A 15373-nucleotide genomic window follows, 5' to 3' on the forward strand; every position below is an offset into this window, starting at 1 on the left:
CATGCACCCTGACTGGGAATTGAACCTGAGACCTTCCTCTTTTCAGGACTACACCTGACCACCCCAACGAACTGCACCACACCAGTCAGGGCAAGTTTTATACTTTTAATGCTGACATTTAGATCTTGGGTTCTTTTGAATTAATTTTTTATATGGTATGAGGTAGGAGTCCAGCTCCATTATTTTAAAGGTGGATGGATATTCATATGTTGAAAAGACTAGTTGTCCATATTGAATTGTCTTGGTGTTCTTGTTCAAAACTCAGCTGATCATTAATACAAGGGTTTATTTCTTACTCTCAGTTTCAACCCATTGATCGATACGTTTATCCGTATGGAAGTCCTGCCTCACTTTTATTACTTTAGTTTTGTAGTAATTTTTAAAATCAGGAAGTATGAATCCTCCAAATTTCTTCTTCCTGAAGATTGTTTTGGGCATTTTGAGTCCCTTGACTTTACATGTTATTTTCATAATTGACTTGTTATTGTCTTTGAAAATGGTAGCTTAAATTTAATAGGTATTGTCTTAAATCTGTAGATGTGAACAATATTAAGTCTTCTAGCCCATGAACACAGGATGTCTTTTCATTTTTGTAGGTTTTCTTTAATTTCCTTAAAAAGTATTTAGTGTACAAGTATTACACCTCTTTATTGAATTATTCCCAAGTATTGTAGTTTTTTTGATGCTACCACATACAGAACTGTTTTTTCTTAATTTAATTTTCTGCTTGTTCATTGCTAGTATATAGAATATAGATATTTTTGTATATTGCTTTTTTATCCTGCAGCTTTTTTGAATTTTTTATTAGATCTAATGATTTTTGATTCATTCATGTTTTCTATGTATAAGGTCATATCACGTACGAATTTAGTTTCACTCCTTCTTAAAAAATTGGATTCTTCTTTTTCTTTTGCTTTCAAATTGCCTAATTTTCAATGATTTTTAATATACAGCTCCCCTGTCTTTTACCCTTACTGGGTCTGTTGAAAAATTAGGTGTATTCTTGGTGAGGACCCTCTGTATGGCACGTGCTGCTGCTTGTTGCTTGTGAGATTTGGTTTTGTCTTTCAGCAGCGTGGTCGTGGTTTGTCCAGGTTCGGATCTTCTTCAGTTCATTTGAGTTCATCGAGTTTCTTGGATGTATAGGTTAATGTTTTTCATGGAATTTGTGAAGCTTTTGACTATTCATTGTTGAAATATTTATTCTTCCCTTTTGGCTCTATTCTCTCCTTTTGTTCCTATTATATACATATGTTGATATGTTTGAGGGTGGTTCCACAGGCAGGTCTCTGAAGCTCCGTTAAATTTATTTCCTGTTCCTTAGATGGGACCATCTCAATTGATCATTCTTCAAGTTTGCTGATTCCTCTACTTATGTCTTTACTAAACCCCTCTAAGGAATTTTTCATTCAAGTTAATGTACACCAGCATTTTTATGATTTTTTAAATTTCCACCTCTTTACTGATATTTCTGTTGTTAAAGTCTCTTTATCATACTGTCCTTTAGTTGTCTGGAAATATTTAAAATAACTGATAAAAAGTCTCTGCCAACATCAACATTTTGTCAGGGACAGTTTCTATTTATTGCTTTTTTATTTTTTCTGTGTCCATACTTTCTTCTTTGCATATTTTAGAATTTTTTTTAAGTGAAAACTGGGCATTTTTATGTATACAGTATGGCAGTTCTGGAAATAAGATTTTTCCCTCTTCCAGGGTTTGCTGTGATTGTTTTGTTATTGCTGTTTGGTTGTACTTTAAAATAATTGTGCAAAGTCTGTAATCCTTTTTTGTGTATGGCTTTCAAATTCTCTACTCAGCTTAGTGGTCAGATAATGATTGCACAGGGATTTCTGTGAATGTTCTGAAACAGTAAGGTTCCCAGTCTTTTCTACACAGTCCTGTGTACTTGTTGAGGTAACCCTCACCACTCAACCAGGCAGTTGTCAACTCTTCCTTACCTTTTCTTCCTGTTTACATAGACTGCGAATGACAACCAGGGGTCCCAACTCTTTCTGAGCATGCACACATTCATGGGCATGCGCACTGTCCTAAGTATGAGCCACACCTACATCTTCTGTAATATTTCAAATCTTTTCACAACCCCTTTTATACATGTTATTCATGAGCTTTTCTTTTGACGTCATTACATTTTTTGCCCCATCTTTAAACAGTTGCAGTGTTTAAACAATTATCTCTGATTGTTTTTCACAAACACATATGAGGGAAAGGTTTTTCTCAGTGAGTGGTCTCCAGATCAGATCAATTAGATATAGCCCTTTGGGTGAGGTTTTCTAGGGAAATGCCATATAGATTAAATTATGACAATGATCTGTGGGACAGGGCATTGGCTTAACTCTGGTCTGATCCTTTCAGTGCTTTTGAGGCTGATTTTTAAAGATCTTATTTATTTTCACACAGAGGGGAAGGGAGGGAGAAAGAGGGAAAGAAACATCAATGTGTGGTTGCCTCTTGCGTGCCCCCTACTGGGGAAGCTGGCTTGCAACCCAGGCATGTGCCCTGACTGGGAATCTAGCTGGCGACCCTTTGGTTCACAGGCTGGCACTCAGTACACTGAGCCACACCAGCCAGGACTAAGGCTGCTTTTTAAAATAACTATAATCGTAGGGTTTTTTTTCTCTCCTGTGAAGAGCTAGGAAGAAGGAGATGGTAATTGGGTTAAGTTAAAATGCCACAATGCCTGTTTTTCTTATCAAGATTCAGTTATTTTCCATGATTAAATGTTCCTCTCCCTACAAAGGATTATTCTAAGCCTTTGGTTAATTTCCAGAGTCATAAAACAGTTGATTTTGACAGTTTTTGTTAGTCTTATTTCTTTTATGAGTGGGAAAGGATTTTCAGAGATCTGTATCATTTTCTCCGCCCTCACTCTCAATGATCTTTTTCAGAGATTGAAGTAATGAAAAATATTTTATAGATTTACTCATGTGGCTGCCATGTCTGCTGTTCTCCATTCCCTACAATGATAAGTACTTGAATATATCATTTTCCTCTACATGAAGGGACTTTCTTTAATGTTTCCTTTAGAATGGGTTGACTTAAGATGACATTTTCAGGTTTGTATATCTGAAATTGTAATTTTTTTGGCCTTCATTTACTAATGATATACTTTTTAAAATAGATATTAAAAGAAATAACCTTACAGAAAAATTCTGTGAATTTTAAAACATTAATTTAAATAAACATTTATATACAGTTTGGATACAGAATAGGTTCACTACCCCATGACACTCCCTCACCGTATTCCTTGTCTTTATACCTTCTGCCCTCCTGTATATTTCCATTATTTATGGGAAGTACTTGTCTTTTCTCCCTTGCTGTTGATTTTTGTTTTTCAAAATGTCATATAAATGGAATCATACAATATGTAAAGTTTTGAGACTGGCTTCTCTCATATAGCAGTATATCTTAGAGAATCAAGTAGTTAAATATGTGAGTTCAATGGTGATTTTTCTTCTGAATTTCAACTTTAATTAATTTTACTGAGGTATAACTTAAAATATAGCAATTTAAAATGTACAGTTCATTATATATTTTCACCTCAGGACATGCTTATTGAGGTTTAGAGAGAAGGGAAGGGAGGGGCAGAGAGAGAGAGAGAGAAACATCCATGCTAGACAGAAACATCAATTGGTTGACTCTTGTACATGCCCCAACCAGGGACCGAACTGCAACCTAGGTATGCTCCCTGTCTGGGAGTCACACATGTGACCTTCCGGTTTATGGGATGATGCTCCAACCAGCTGAGCCACACAGGCCAGCTTAAAATGTACTGTTCATTAAAGTTTCAATAAATGTGATAAATACCCATGTAACCACATTTATACAAGCTATTCCATATTTATTACCCCTTGTGTGCCCATTTGTAGACATTTTTCAACCCCACCTACATTCCCCATCAACCTCTGATCTGCTTCCTGTTATTCTTGTTTTGCCATTTCTAGAATTTTATATCACAATATGTGCTCTTGCGCCTGGTTTCTTTCTGTGGCATAATGTTTCCTACTTACCAATGTTGATGTCTGTACCAGTAGTTCATGTTGATTGCTGGGTAATGTTTCATTGCATGGTGTATACTTCAGGTAATAATTTAGGAAGTTTACGTGTTTTTATTCTTTTAAAAATAGTACTGTAGTTTAGTTTTAAGTAAGTATCATAAACTCTAGTACCTTATGTAATGAAACTTCATTTCATTGGTACTATTGTAAAATTATAATTATTTTGATGTAATTATATTTACCTAGCTCTTTTTTCTTCCAGTTTAGTAAGATTTAAAAAATACATATGTAAATATATTAAGAAAATTTTCCAGCACTAGAATGTGAAGTTTAAATCTAAATTTTAAAAAACATTAAATTTTTAAAATTAAGTTTTATATTACTGAATAGTATAAAATGCTGCTTACTTGGTTTTATTTCAATTATTAGTTGCTTTCTTTTACTTAAACTATGGTGAGTCTGAAAGTATTAAGCAAATTGTTTTTATGCTATCTCTGAGCTGACCTAAGCAGGACTTTCCATTTTTTGAATATGAAATTAATGATAACTATTTATTTTGACAGGCTTTTGGAAATGCAAAGACAGCTCATAATAACAATTCAAGTCGTTTTGGCAAGTTTATTCAAGTAAATTACCAAGAAACAGGCACTGTACTTGGGTAAGTAGCAATGTCAGGCTTTGGAACATGTTTTATATTTTTATTATTGCCCCTTTATAATCCATAGATTGTTCATTTGCTCTTTAATGAGAATAGTGACATTGGTGTCTGCATTAGATTTTTTCTTTTCAACTGTTTTTTTTTTTTTTTTTTGGAAAAGTTTAAATGTGATAAAAATTCTAAGAATAACATAACATTTACCTTTAACTTAGATTATTGTTAACAATTTGCTGCGTTTGCTTTGTTTCTTTACTATGCATACATCTCTTCTTAAAAATTGTTCTTCAGTAAGTTGGGCATATAACTTGACCCTGTTATTATCGTGTTTCCTAAAGCAACCACATTTACCTACATAGTACTATTATTATACTGAAGAAATTTAATTTTGTTACACAAAATTACCATTCATCCTCTATGGGAATTCTTCTTTACATCTTTTTCCCTTCTTGGATCGAATCTTAAGTCTCTCTCCAGGTTCACATAATAATTGTATTTTAATCACTCTGTAATAAACCCAGTCAACTCAGTATGATAGCTACTAGTTTACTTATTTCCTCCACTAGCTTGTAATCTTGAAAACAGGTAATGTATCACTTATTTCCATATCTGAATAATGCTTAGCACAGTGCACAATTAATGAATACTTACTGAATAAATCAGGAAATAGTAAATATTTCGATTCCAGGATGTAGCAATAGCCTGAATATGTAAAGAAAGTGTATCTTTGAGCCCTATTAAGTAATCTGGCCAAAGTATGTTATTTGAAAGAGTGTACAGTGTGGTATATATGAGCCTGGAAAGAAAGTAAAGTCTATGTCATGGGAAGTTCTTGTGTGCTGTGTTTTGAACTTCTGAGTTTATTTGTTTTATTGAAAGCAGGAAAAAAACCATAATAAAAAGAAAGATTTATGAGTTCAGGAATCTAACACGGATAACACCATAACAGTGTCCATAACGAAATACTGGTAAATACACTGAAATGATCTGGATAGCCTTCTTTATACTTTTTCATCTTTGAAAAAATATTTGTCTACCTTACATTAATTATATTACCCAATTTTATTTTTCTTCTAGTGCCTATGTTGAAAAATATCTACTGGAGAAGTCTAGACTTGTTTATCAAGAGCATAATGAACGGTACATACTTTACTTGTATAATTAGATCAAGTTAATAACATTTGTATAATGCAGATTGACTTTTAGGATCTTTGTATATCATGACCTTTAATTCAGTGTACACCATGCACAGCTTTACGTGTGATTTACTCTTTCTTTCGTGGGCAGAACATTGCAGTTTTTCTGAGGCTGCTAGATTTTTTAATGGGTATATAGAACTGTTGCCCTTTCTAAATTCACACAAACTGTCAGAACAGGAAAACAGTGGTATCTTAGTTCTGTTGGTAGGATTGTGCCTTTTGACCATTTTCCATGTCTTAATGTTCTTTCTCTAACTTGAGAAAAGTTTTTAATAAAGCTGTTAATTTCATTATAATATTTGAGGTATATGGGACTTCAGTGATGAAGGAACCAAATATTGGGTATATAAATGATTTGCTTGGTGTAACAATGAGACAAAATTAAGAGCCAGGGTCTGAAGTTAAATAGACCTACACATTCAAATACTAGATATGCCTTTGGCATCTAGTTAACTTCTCTGCTTCTTAGATACTTGTTTTCATTTTATAGATAGAAAACTATCTTAGAGTCATTTAGAGGATTGAATGAAATAACATTTATAAGATGTTATATATAACAAAAGTTCAGTAATTAATAGCCAATATTATCATAATGAATTATCTGCAAGGTTAGGACTATAACTCAGAGTTTTCTGTCACTTATTTTGTGGCTAGCACATGAGAAAATCTGAAATAGAGGTGTTTCAAAATAAAGGGAAGAGAGTTTCAGGAAGAGAATAGCTTCATAAACACTTGCAGAGCTAACAGGTACTGCTAATGGAAGGCTATTAGGAACTTTTTCTAACACATTTTAATGGGAGTGGTAGGGATATAAGCCTGGTTTCCTGAGTTTTGAAGAATCAATGGTAGGTGGAGATCCAGAGCTTATAAACTGATTCTCTGTTATTTTACTGGACTTGATTTGCAGTTGTATGTATAATCCTTATTATGTGTTGCCAGATTTGGCTTGGTAATGTTTTGTTGATGATTTTTTGTGTCTATATTCATAAAGGATATTGCTATAAGATTTTAAAAATACTTTTGATATCTTTTTCTGGTTTCGATATAAGGATACTACTGGTTTATAGAATAATATGGGAAGAGTTTGTGAAGGATTGGATTAATTTTTCTTGTTTGGTAGAATTTACCAGTAAAGCTATCTGGTTCTGGGTTTTTATTTGTGGGAAGTTTTGATTACTAGTGTCTATAGATTTTCAGTTTTCTACTTTGTCAGATTTTGGTAATTTATATCTTTCTAGGAATTTCATCTAGATTATCTAATTTTTGGCAAAAATATTGTTCATAGTATTCACTTATAACAATTTTTTATTTCCATAAGGTTGTTAGTAATGTCCCCACTTTCATTCCTGTCTTACCTCATTCAGGCTGATATAACAAAGTAGCACAGACTGTGTAGCTTAGAAACAACAGAAATTTATTTCTCACAGTTTGGAGACTGGGAAGTCTAAGATCAAGGTGCCAGCATGGTTGCATTCTGGTGAGAACCCCCTTCCTGGCCCTCATGTGGTAGAAGGGGATAGGGAACTCATTGGGATCTCATTTATAAGAGCACTAATCCCATTTGTGTGGGCTCCACCCTTATGACCTAATAACCTCCCAAAGGCCCCACCCACTTCCACCTCCTAATCCATCACTTTTTGGAGTTACGATTTCACCATAGGAATTTGAGGAGTACACCTTCAGACCATAGCAACCTACTCCCTCTTTTAAAGGACCAAGCTTGGTTCCACTGATTTTTGTTTTTCTTGCTCTCTCTTTTTTTCCCTGTTTTCAATTTCCTGCTTTCACGCTTATTACTTCCTTCTTCTTGCTTTGGCTTTAGTTTGCTTTTTTTTTTTTAAGGAGATGGTCACGTTATAGATTTTAGATTTTAGATATGAAACTATGACTATAAAGTCCCACTGAACACTGTTTCTCATGTTCTGGTATGTTGCATTTTTGTTTTCATGCCTCTCAATGTATTTTCTATTCCTATGTGATTTCTTCTTTGACCCACTGGTTATTTAGGAGTGTGTTGTTGAATTTCCACATATTTCTGACTTTTGGAAATTTTTGTTATTAATTTTTAAGATGGTCAGAGAATATACTTTGTATGTTTTCAGTCTCCTTAAATTTATTGAGACTTATTGTTTTATAGTCTAATATTTCCTATTCTGGAGATTTTTCCATGGGTGCTTAATAAAATGTGTACTGCTGTTCTTGGATGGAGTATTCTATAGATGTTTGTTTGGTCTAGGTGGAATGTAGTATTTTTCAAGTCCTTTTCTTCCTAGTTGATCTTCTGTTTAGTTGTTCTGTTCATTATTGAAAGGGGTGTGTGTGAGAGATATCTCAATACTATTACGGAATTGTTTATTCAGTAATAAAGAGGACCTACAACCAAGACTACTCTATCTAATAAGGCTATTATTTAGAATTGAAGGAGAAAAAAAAATTGAAGAGATAAAGAGCTTCCCAGACGTGAAAAAGGTAAGGAGTTTACCACTGTTAAGCCAGTATTAAAAGAAAAGTTAAATGGTCTTCTTTAAGAAGAAGAAGGTAATAAAAGAACATAAACACGAATAATAAAAAGGTAGTAACTGCATAACTATCAATAGTCACTTTAAAAATAAATGGATTAAATCCTCTAATCAAAAGTCATGGAGTAGCTGAATGGATAAGAAAGCAAGACCATACATATGCTGTCTACAAGAGTCCCAATTTAGATTGAAAGATACAAACAGACTGCATGAAAAAGGATGGAAAAAGATATTTCGTGCAAATGGAAATAAATAGAAAGCTGGGATAGCAATACTTATATCTGATAAAATGGACTTTAAAACAATGGCTATAATGAGACAAGGACACTACATAATGATAAAAAGATCAGTCCAACAAAAGGATTCAACCCTTGTAAACATTTATGCACCCAATGTAAGGGGACCTAAATATATAAAGCAAGTTTTGACAGACATAATGGGAGAGACACACAGTAATACAGTTATAGTATGGGACGTTAACACCCCACTAACATCAGCAGATAGATCTTCCATACAAAATCAACACAGAAACCATGGCCTTAAAAGATGCATTAGACTGGAAGGATTTAGTTGATATTTTAGATTTGGATCATATCAAGTATATTCTCCAACCACAATGGTATGAAACTAAAAATCAGTTACATGAAAAACACTGAAAAGCACAGAAACACATGGAAGCTAAATAACATGCTACTAAAGAAAGAATGGGTTCATTGAGATCGAGGAAGAAATCAACAGATACCTTGAGACAAATGAAAATGAAAATACAGTAAGCCAAAATCTGTGGGACACAGCAAAGCAGTCCTAAGAGGAAATGCATGCATAGCAGTCAGGCCTACCTCAAGAAAAAGAAATCTCAAATAAACAATCTAAGTTTACACCTAATGGAACTGGAAAAAGAACAATGTTCAAAGGAAGGAAATAATACAGACTAGAGCGGAAATAGATGAGAGTCTTCAAAATCAATATAAAAGACCAATGAAATCATGAGCTGGTTCTTTGCAAGATAAACAAGACTGATAAAGCTTTAACAAAACTCATCAAGAGAAAAAGAGAGAGGATTCAAATAAAATCAGAAATGAAAGGGGAAAATTGACAGTGACCACAGAATTGCAAAGGATTGTAAAAAAATACTGTGAACAAACTACATGCTAATTGGACAATTTTGAAGGCAGAGATATGTTTCTAGAGACACACAATTTTCTAAGACAAAATCAAGAAGAAACAGAAAATCTAAACAAAGTAGTTACTACTAATCAAGTAATTCCAAACAAACAAAAGTTTTGGACTGGATGGCTTCACAAGTGAATTTTACCAAACGTTCAAAGAAGAATAAACTGCAGTCCTCCGCAAGCGATCCCAAAAAATTCAAGAGGAGGGAAGGCTTCCCAACTCAGTTTGAGTCCAGCATTGCCCTGATTTCAGTGATGTTACAAAAAATAAGAAAATTATAGGCCAATGTCTCTGATGAACATAGATTCAAAAATTCTCAACAAAATATTAGCAAACAATTCAGCAGTACTTTAAAAAGATTATACACCATAGACAAGTGGGATTCATTCCTGGCATGCAAGGTTGGTTTAATATCTTAAATAAGTTAATTTCAAAAATCACATAAATGAAGGATAAAAATCATATGATCATATCAGTAGATGTAAAAAAAGCATTTGGTAAAATCCAGCACCCATTTATGAAAAAATAAATCTCAGGAAAGTAGGAATAGAGGGAACATACCTCATCACTATAAAGGCCATATATGACAAACCCATAGCTTATATCATACTCACTTTTGAAAACCTAGAAGGGTTCTTAAGATCAGGAACAAAACAAGGACATTCACTTTCACCACTTTTATTAAACATAATACTGCCACAGCAATCAGACCAGTATAAAAAAAATTTAAAAATGCATTCAAACTGGAAAGGAAGGAGTAAAACTGCAGTTATTTCCAGATGACATGATACTATATAGAGAGAACTCTGAAGACTCTACTAATAAATAATTAGAAGTGATAAATTTAATTTAGTAATGTACCAGGATAGAAAATTAATATTCAGAAATTGGTTGTATCTGTACATACCTGTAATGTACTATCAGAGAAATTAAGAAAATAATCTCATTTACAATTGCATCAAAAAATTAGGAAAAAATTAAAATGAGGAGGTAAAAGACATGTACTTGGACAATTACAAGACTTTAAAGGAAAAAAATGACGTTATTACAAATAAATGGAAGCATATACTATTCAAATGGTTAGGGAGAATGAACATTGTTAAAATGTGTATACTACCTACAGAATTCTATAGATTGAATGCAGTCTCTGTCAAAATACCCGTGGCATTTTTTCACAGAACTAGAGCAGATAATTCTAACATTTATGTGGAACCACAAAAGTCCCCCGATAGCTACACTGCTCTTGAGAAAGAAGAACGAAGTTGAAAGTATGTTACCTGATATCAAACTATACCACAATGGTAGAGTCATTAAAACAGCACGGTACTGCTGTGAAAGCCAACACATAGATCAATGGAAGAGAATAAAGAGACCAAAATAAACCCGTGCTTATATGGTCAATTACCACACAAAGGAGTCCAGAACATGCAGTGGTGTAAAGACAGTCTATTTGATAAATGATGTTGGGAAAACTGGACAGGGAAATTCAAAAGAATGAAACTGGATCACCTTCTTACAACACATGTTGGAATAAACTCGAAATGAATTAAAAACTTAAATGTAAGACTCAAAACCATATAAGTACTAGAAGAAAACATAGACAGTGAACTCTGACATTTTTCTTACTGATTTTTTTGGGGGGGAGGGGAATATGTATCCTTGGGCAAAGGAAACAAAAAATAAACATATGGGACTACATAAAACTAAAGAATTTTTGCACAGTGAAGGAAACCATGAACAAAATGAAAATACAGCCTACTGAATGGGAAATGATATTCACCAGTGATACATCTGAAAAGAGGTTAATGTACAATATAAGGAACTCATGCAACTGAACACCAAAAAACAATCTGATTAAAAGTGGGTAGACGACTGGAATAGACATTTTTTCTAAAGACTTACAGATGGCTAATAGACATTTGGAAAGATGCTCAATGTCACTAATCATCAGAGAAATGCAAATTATAACCACAATGATGTATCACCTCACACTTGTCAGAATAGCTATATCAATAAAGCAACAAAGAATAAGAGTTGGCCAAGATGTGGAGAAAAGGGTACCCTGAAGTGTTGTTGGTGGGATTACAAATTGGTGCAGCTACTATATAAAACAGTATGGAGATTCTTCAAATAAAAAAATAAACACACTGTATGACTCAGCAATTCCACTTCTGGGTATTTATCTGATGAAATCCAAAACACTAATTTGAAAAGATATATTCACCCTTGTGTTCATTGCAGCATTGTTTACAATGACCAAAATGTGGAGGCAGCCTAAATGCCCATCAATAGATGATTTGATACTTAAGAGGTGGTACATATATACAATGTAATATTACTCAGCCATAAAAAATGAAATATTATCTTTTGTAATTGAGCACATGGATGAACCTAGAGGGTATTATGCTTAGTGAAATAAGTCAGAGAGAGAAAGACAAACACCATATGATTTCACTTATATGTGGAATCTAAAGAACCAAATAAATGAACAAAAAAATGGAAACAGACTTCTAGATACAGAGAACAAACTGTTTCTGGATGAGGGTGGGGTTGAGTGAAAAAGGTGAAGGAATTAAGAAGTACAAGTAGGTAGTTATTATATAGTCTTGGGAATGTAAAATAATGTCATAGGGAATATGGTTAATAATATTGTAATAGCTATGCATGGTGCTAGGTGGGTACTAGACTTACTAGGTGAATTACTTTTTAAATTATGTAAATGTTTAATCACTATGCCATACACCTGAAACTAATATGAAACAATATTGAATGCCAGTTGTAATTGAAACATTACAAAAAAATTTTAAAGATTTTACTTATTTATTTTTAGAGAGACAGAGAGGGAGGGAGAAAGGGAGACAAACATTAATGTTCGAGAGAAACACCATTTGGTTGGCTCTTGTACACCCCCAGCCGGGAACTTTGCCTGCACCCCAGGCACGTGCCTTGACCAGGAATTGAACCAGCGAACTTTTGTTTTGCAGGACAATGCTCGATCCACTGAGCCGTACCAGTTAGGGCCAAAAAAATAAAATGTTGTCTTTGACTTTCAGCAGTCTTGACTGGTCCAAGTTTGGCTCTCCTTGATCCCCCCACCTCCACCTCCCAGAATTTGTTGAGTTTGTTTTTTTTGATTTTTACATTATGGTTGTTCACCAAATTTGAGGAATTTTTGATCACTTTTTCAAATATTCCTTCACCCCTTTTCTTTTCTCTTTTGGACTCTCGTTTTCCATATCTTGGTGCCCCGCGTTATGCAAGTGCTGTCTACTTAATGGTGTCCCACTGATCTCTGAGACTGTGTTCAGTTTTCCTTATTCATTTATCTTTATGTTTCTTAGACTAGTCTCAATTGACTTCAAGTTCACTGATTCCTTCTTTATGTTTGGATCTGATGTTGACTTCCTCTTTTTTTTTTAAGGAAAATTTATAATTAAAGTATATTTCCAACTTTAAAGTCTTTTTTGATAAGCTCTATATATTTATTGATAGTCTATTTGATGAGACATCATTCTCATATTCCTGTAGTTGTTTAAAACCTAGTTTCTTTTAGGTCTTTGGGCATATTTAAAACAGTTGATTAAAAGTGTTACAAGTAATGCCTGGGCTTTCTCAGGGACAGTTACTATAGATTATTTTTTCTTTTATGTTTGTTTGTGCTATATTTTGTTTCTTTGCACGCGTCATACATTTTTTTTTTTTTTTGAAAATGGGAAATTTTAAATAATCATGTGACAGCTCTGGAGATGAGATTTTCCCTCTCCCAGGATTTGTGGTGGTGATTTTTGTTCTTGCTGTTTGTTTCCTGACTTTTCTGAGCTAACTTTGTGAGGTATGTATTCTTTTTCGAGAATGGGCATTGAAGTACTCGTATAACTGCTTGGTTAGGTAATGGATTAAACAGAAACTTCCTTAAATGCTTGAAAATAGTAAATTTGACTAAGGACTCTGTGTGTGTATTGGATCATGCCTTTTACACTCAAGTAGGCACTTTATAATTCTTCCTTCAAATTTACTAACTGCTTGTGCAGACCTTTCAGGTTAACCAGAAGTGAGTAGCTTACTACCTTTTCTGGTCTATGCAGAGCTGGATTTGGCCCTGAACATGTGCATATGGCTATCTGAATACTCAGGAATATATTGGAGCTTTCCTAAGACTGCGTGGAGGTTCTCAGAGTTTTCCTTTAAGTTTTTCCTTGAAGTGTTGTTTGTTTGCCCCAACATTTATCTACCGTGTCAGACAGTGACAAGTTAAACAATTGCCTGTAATTGTTTTCTACAAATGCCTCTGGGGAAAAGATTTTCACAATGGGCTTACTTACTCTGGATCAGGTCAAATAAGGACAGCTTTAAGCATGGCTTCTACCAGACAGTTCAGATAATGGTGTTTCTCATGGAATGATGCTCTGACAAGCTGCAACCCAGTTGTGCCCCCTTTGGAGGCTGCCAGGGTTCTGCTGTTGACCAGGATTGTGAAGTCTCTGTTTTGAAGGCTGCCATGGATCTGGCAATCAGCAGATGGAATAGGGCAAGTTAAAAGGACCGAAGTTTACAGGTTTTGCTGAGATTCAGCTGTGTTTAGTGTGTAAACACACCCTGCATTGCTGTAAACTTTTAATTAATTTCCAGAGTTCTAAAATGTTGATTTTGACAAATTTGCTAGTGTTTTTAAAAATTTTTTCCTATTGATTGATTTTTGAGAAAGAAGGAGTGAGAAGAAACATCGATTTGTTCTTCCACTTAGTTGTGCATTCATTGGTTGATTCTTTATGTGCCCTGACTGAGAATAGAACCTGCAATCGTGGCATATGGGGATGACGCTCCAACCAACTGAGCTGCCAGGCCAGGGCCACAAATTTGCTACTGTTTTCATTGGTTTTATGGGAGAAAGAATTTTCAGAGGTTCTAACTTTGCTGTATTGCTGCCTTGATTCCTCTGTTTTGAATTCAGCATTCAAAACATTTTATTTTATAGTACTTAAATATTGAGTTTATCACCTTTGTATTAAAAAATGAAGCAAGGCTGAAACATTTTAGTAATTTATATTTTCTTTTTTTTCCAGTTAACTGATAATCATAGATCATGCTAATTATAAAGCCATACTCCTTTGTTTCCAACAGGAACTATCATGTATTCTATTACCTTCTGGCAGGAGCAAGTGAAGAAGAGAGATTAGCATTCCATCTTAAACAACCAGAAGAATATCATTACCTTAATCAGGTAAGTGTTAATGAAAAACATTTTCAAACGTAGGGCATTATTAAACTGTAGATCTTGATAACAGTTTTTTTTTGTCTTTTTTTTTTTTTTGGTACTTGGTTTTCCAAATGTGGTCATGGATATTAACTAGCATTTCCCAACATGCAATTTAAACATTTGTGTGATGCACTTCTCAAATTTAAAAATTATTATTACTCTCGTGTGTTTTAAAGGATTATATATGTGCCTTTTGCTTATTTGTGAGACTCTTAAAGAGAATAACAAACTGTTTATAGGTATATCCATGTTAGAAAAATAATTTATGCTCACCAAAGCGATTTACCTTTTACAGACCATGCATGTCAGATGTTACTAATACTTAATGCTTGCCCCTCGCAAGGGATTACTTGAACCTGTATTTGCATGTTTTAAAATCTAATACATATTACCTCTTTGCATGATAGTGTGGTACTGAGAGTATTATTTTTATAATTTGGGAACAATCCTATTAAAACACAATATGAAATGCATCAAAGGAAATGGCTTAGAAAATTTTGTATCTTCCCTTGAAACTCATGTGATACTCCTAAATTTCTATTATAAGTAGTAAT

At 33.9% G+C, this 15373-nt stretch overlaps 1 protein-coding gene across 14 annotated transcripts in view; it reads left to right on the top strand.

The window, feature by feature from the left end:
- The window catches only part of MYO9A (myosin IXA), a 277361-nt gene that overhangs the window by 63067 nt on the left and 198921 nt on the right, over positions 1-15373 (top strand). For all 14 annotated transcript variants that reach the window (XM_045192856.3, XM_053928672.2, XM_053928668.2 and 11 more), the window contains 3 exons: positions 4580-4674; positions 5749-5811; positions 14684-14783. In XM_045192856.3, coding sequence (XP_045048791.2) covers positions 4580-4674; positions 5749-5811; positions 14684-14783 — 258 coding nt within the window. The remainder of the gene's footprint in view (positions 1-4579; positions 4675-5748; positions 5812-14683; positions 14784-15373) is intronic.

This window comes from Desmodus rotundus, chromosome 7 (assembly GCF_022682495.2).
Source record: "Desmodus rotundus isolate HL8 chromosome 7, HLdesRot8A.1, whole genome shotgun sequence".
Taxonomy (NCBI): domain Eukaryota; kingdom Metazoa; phylum Chordata; class Mammalia; order Chiroptera; family Phyllostomidae; genus Desmodus; species Desmodus rotundus.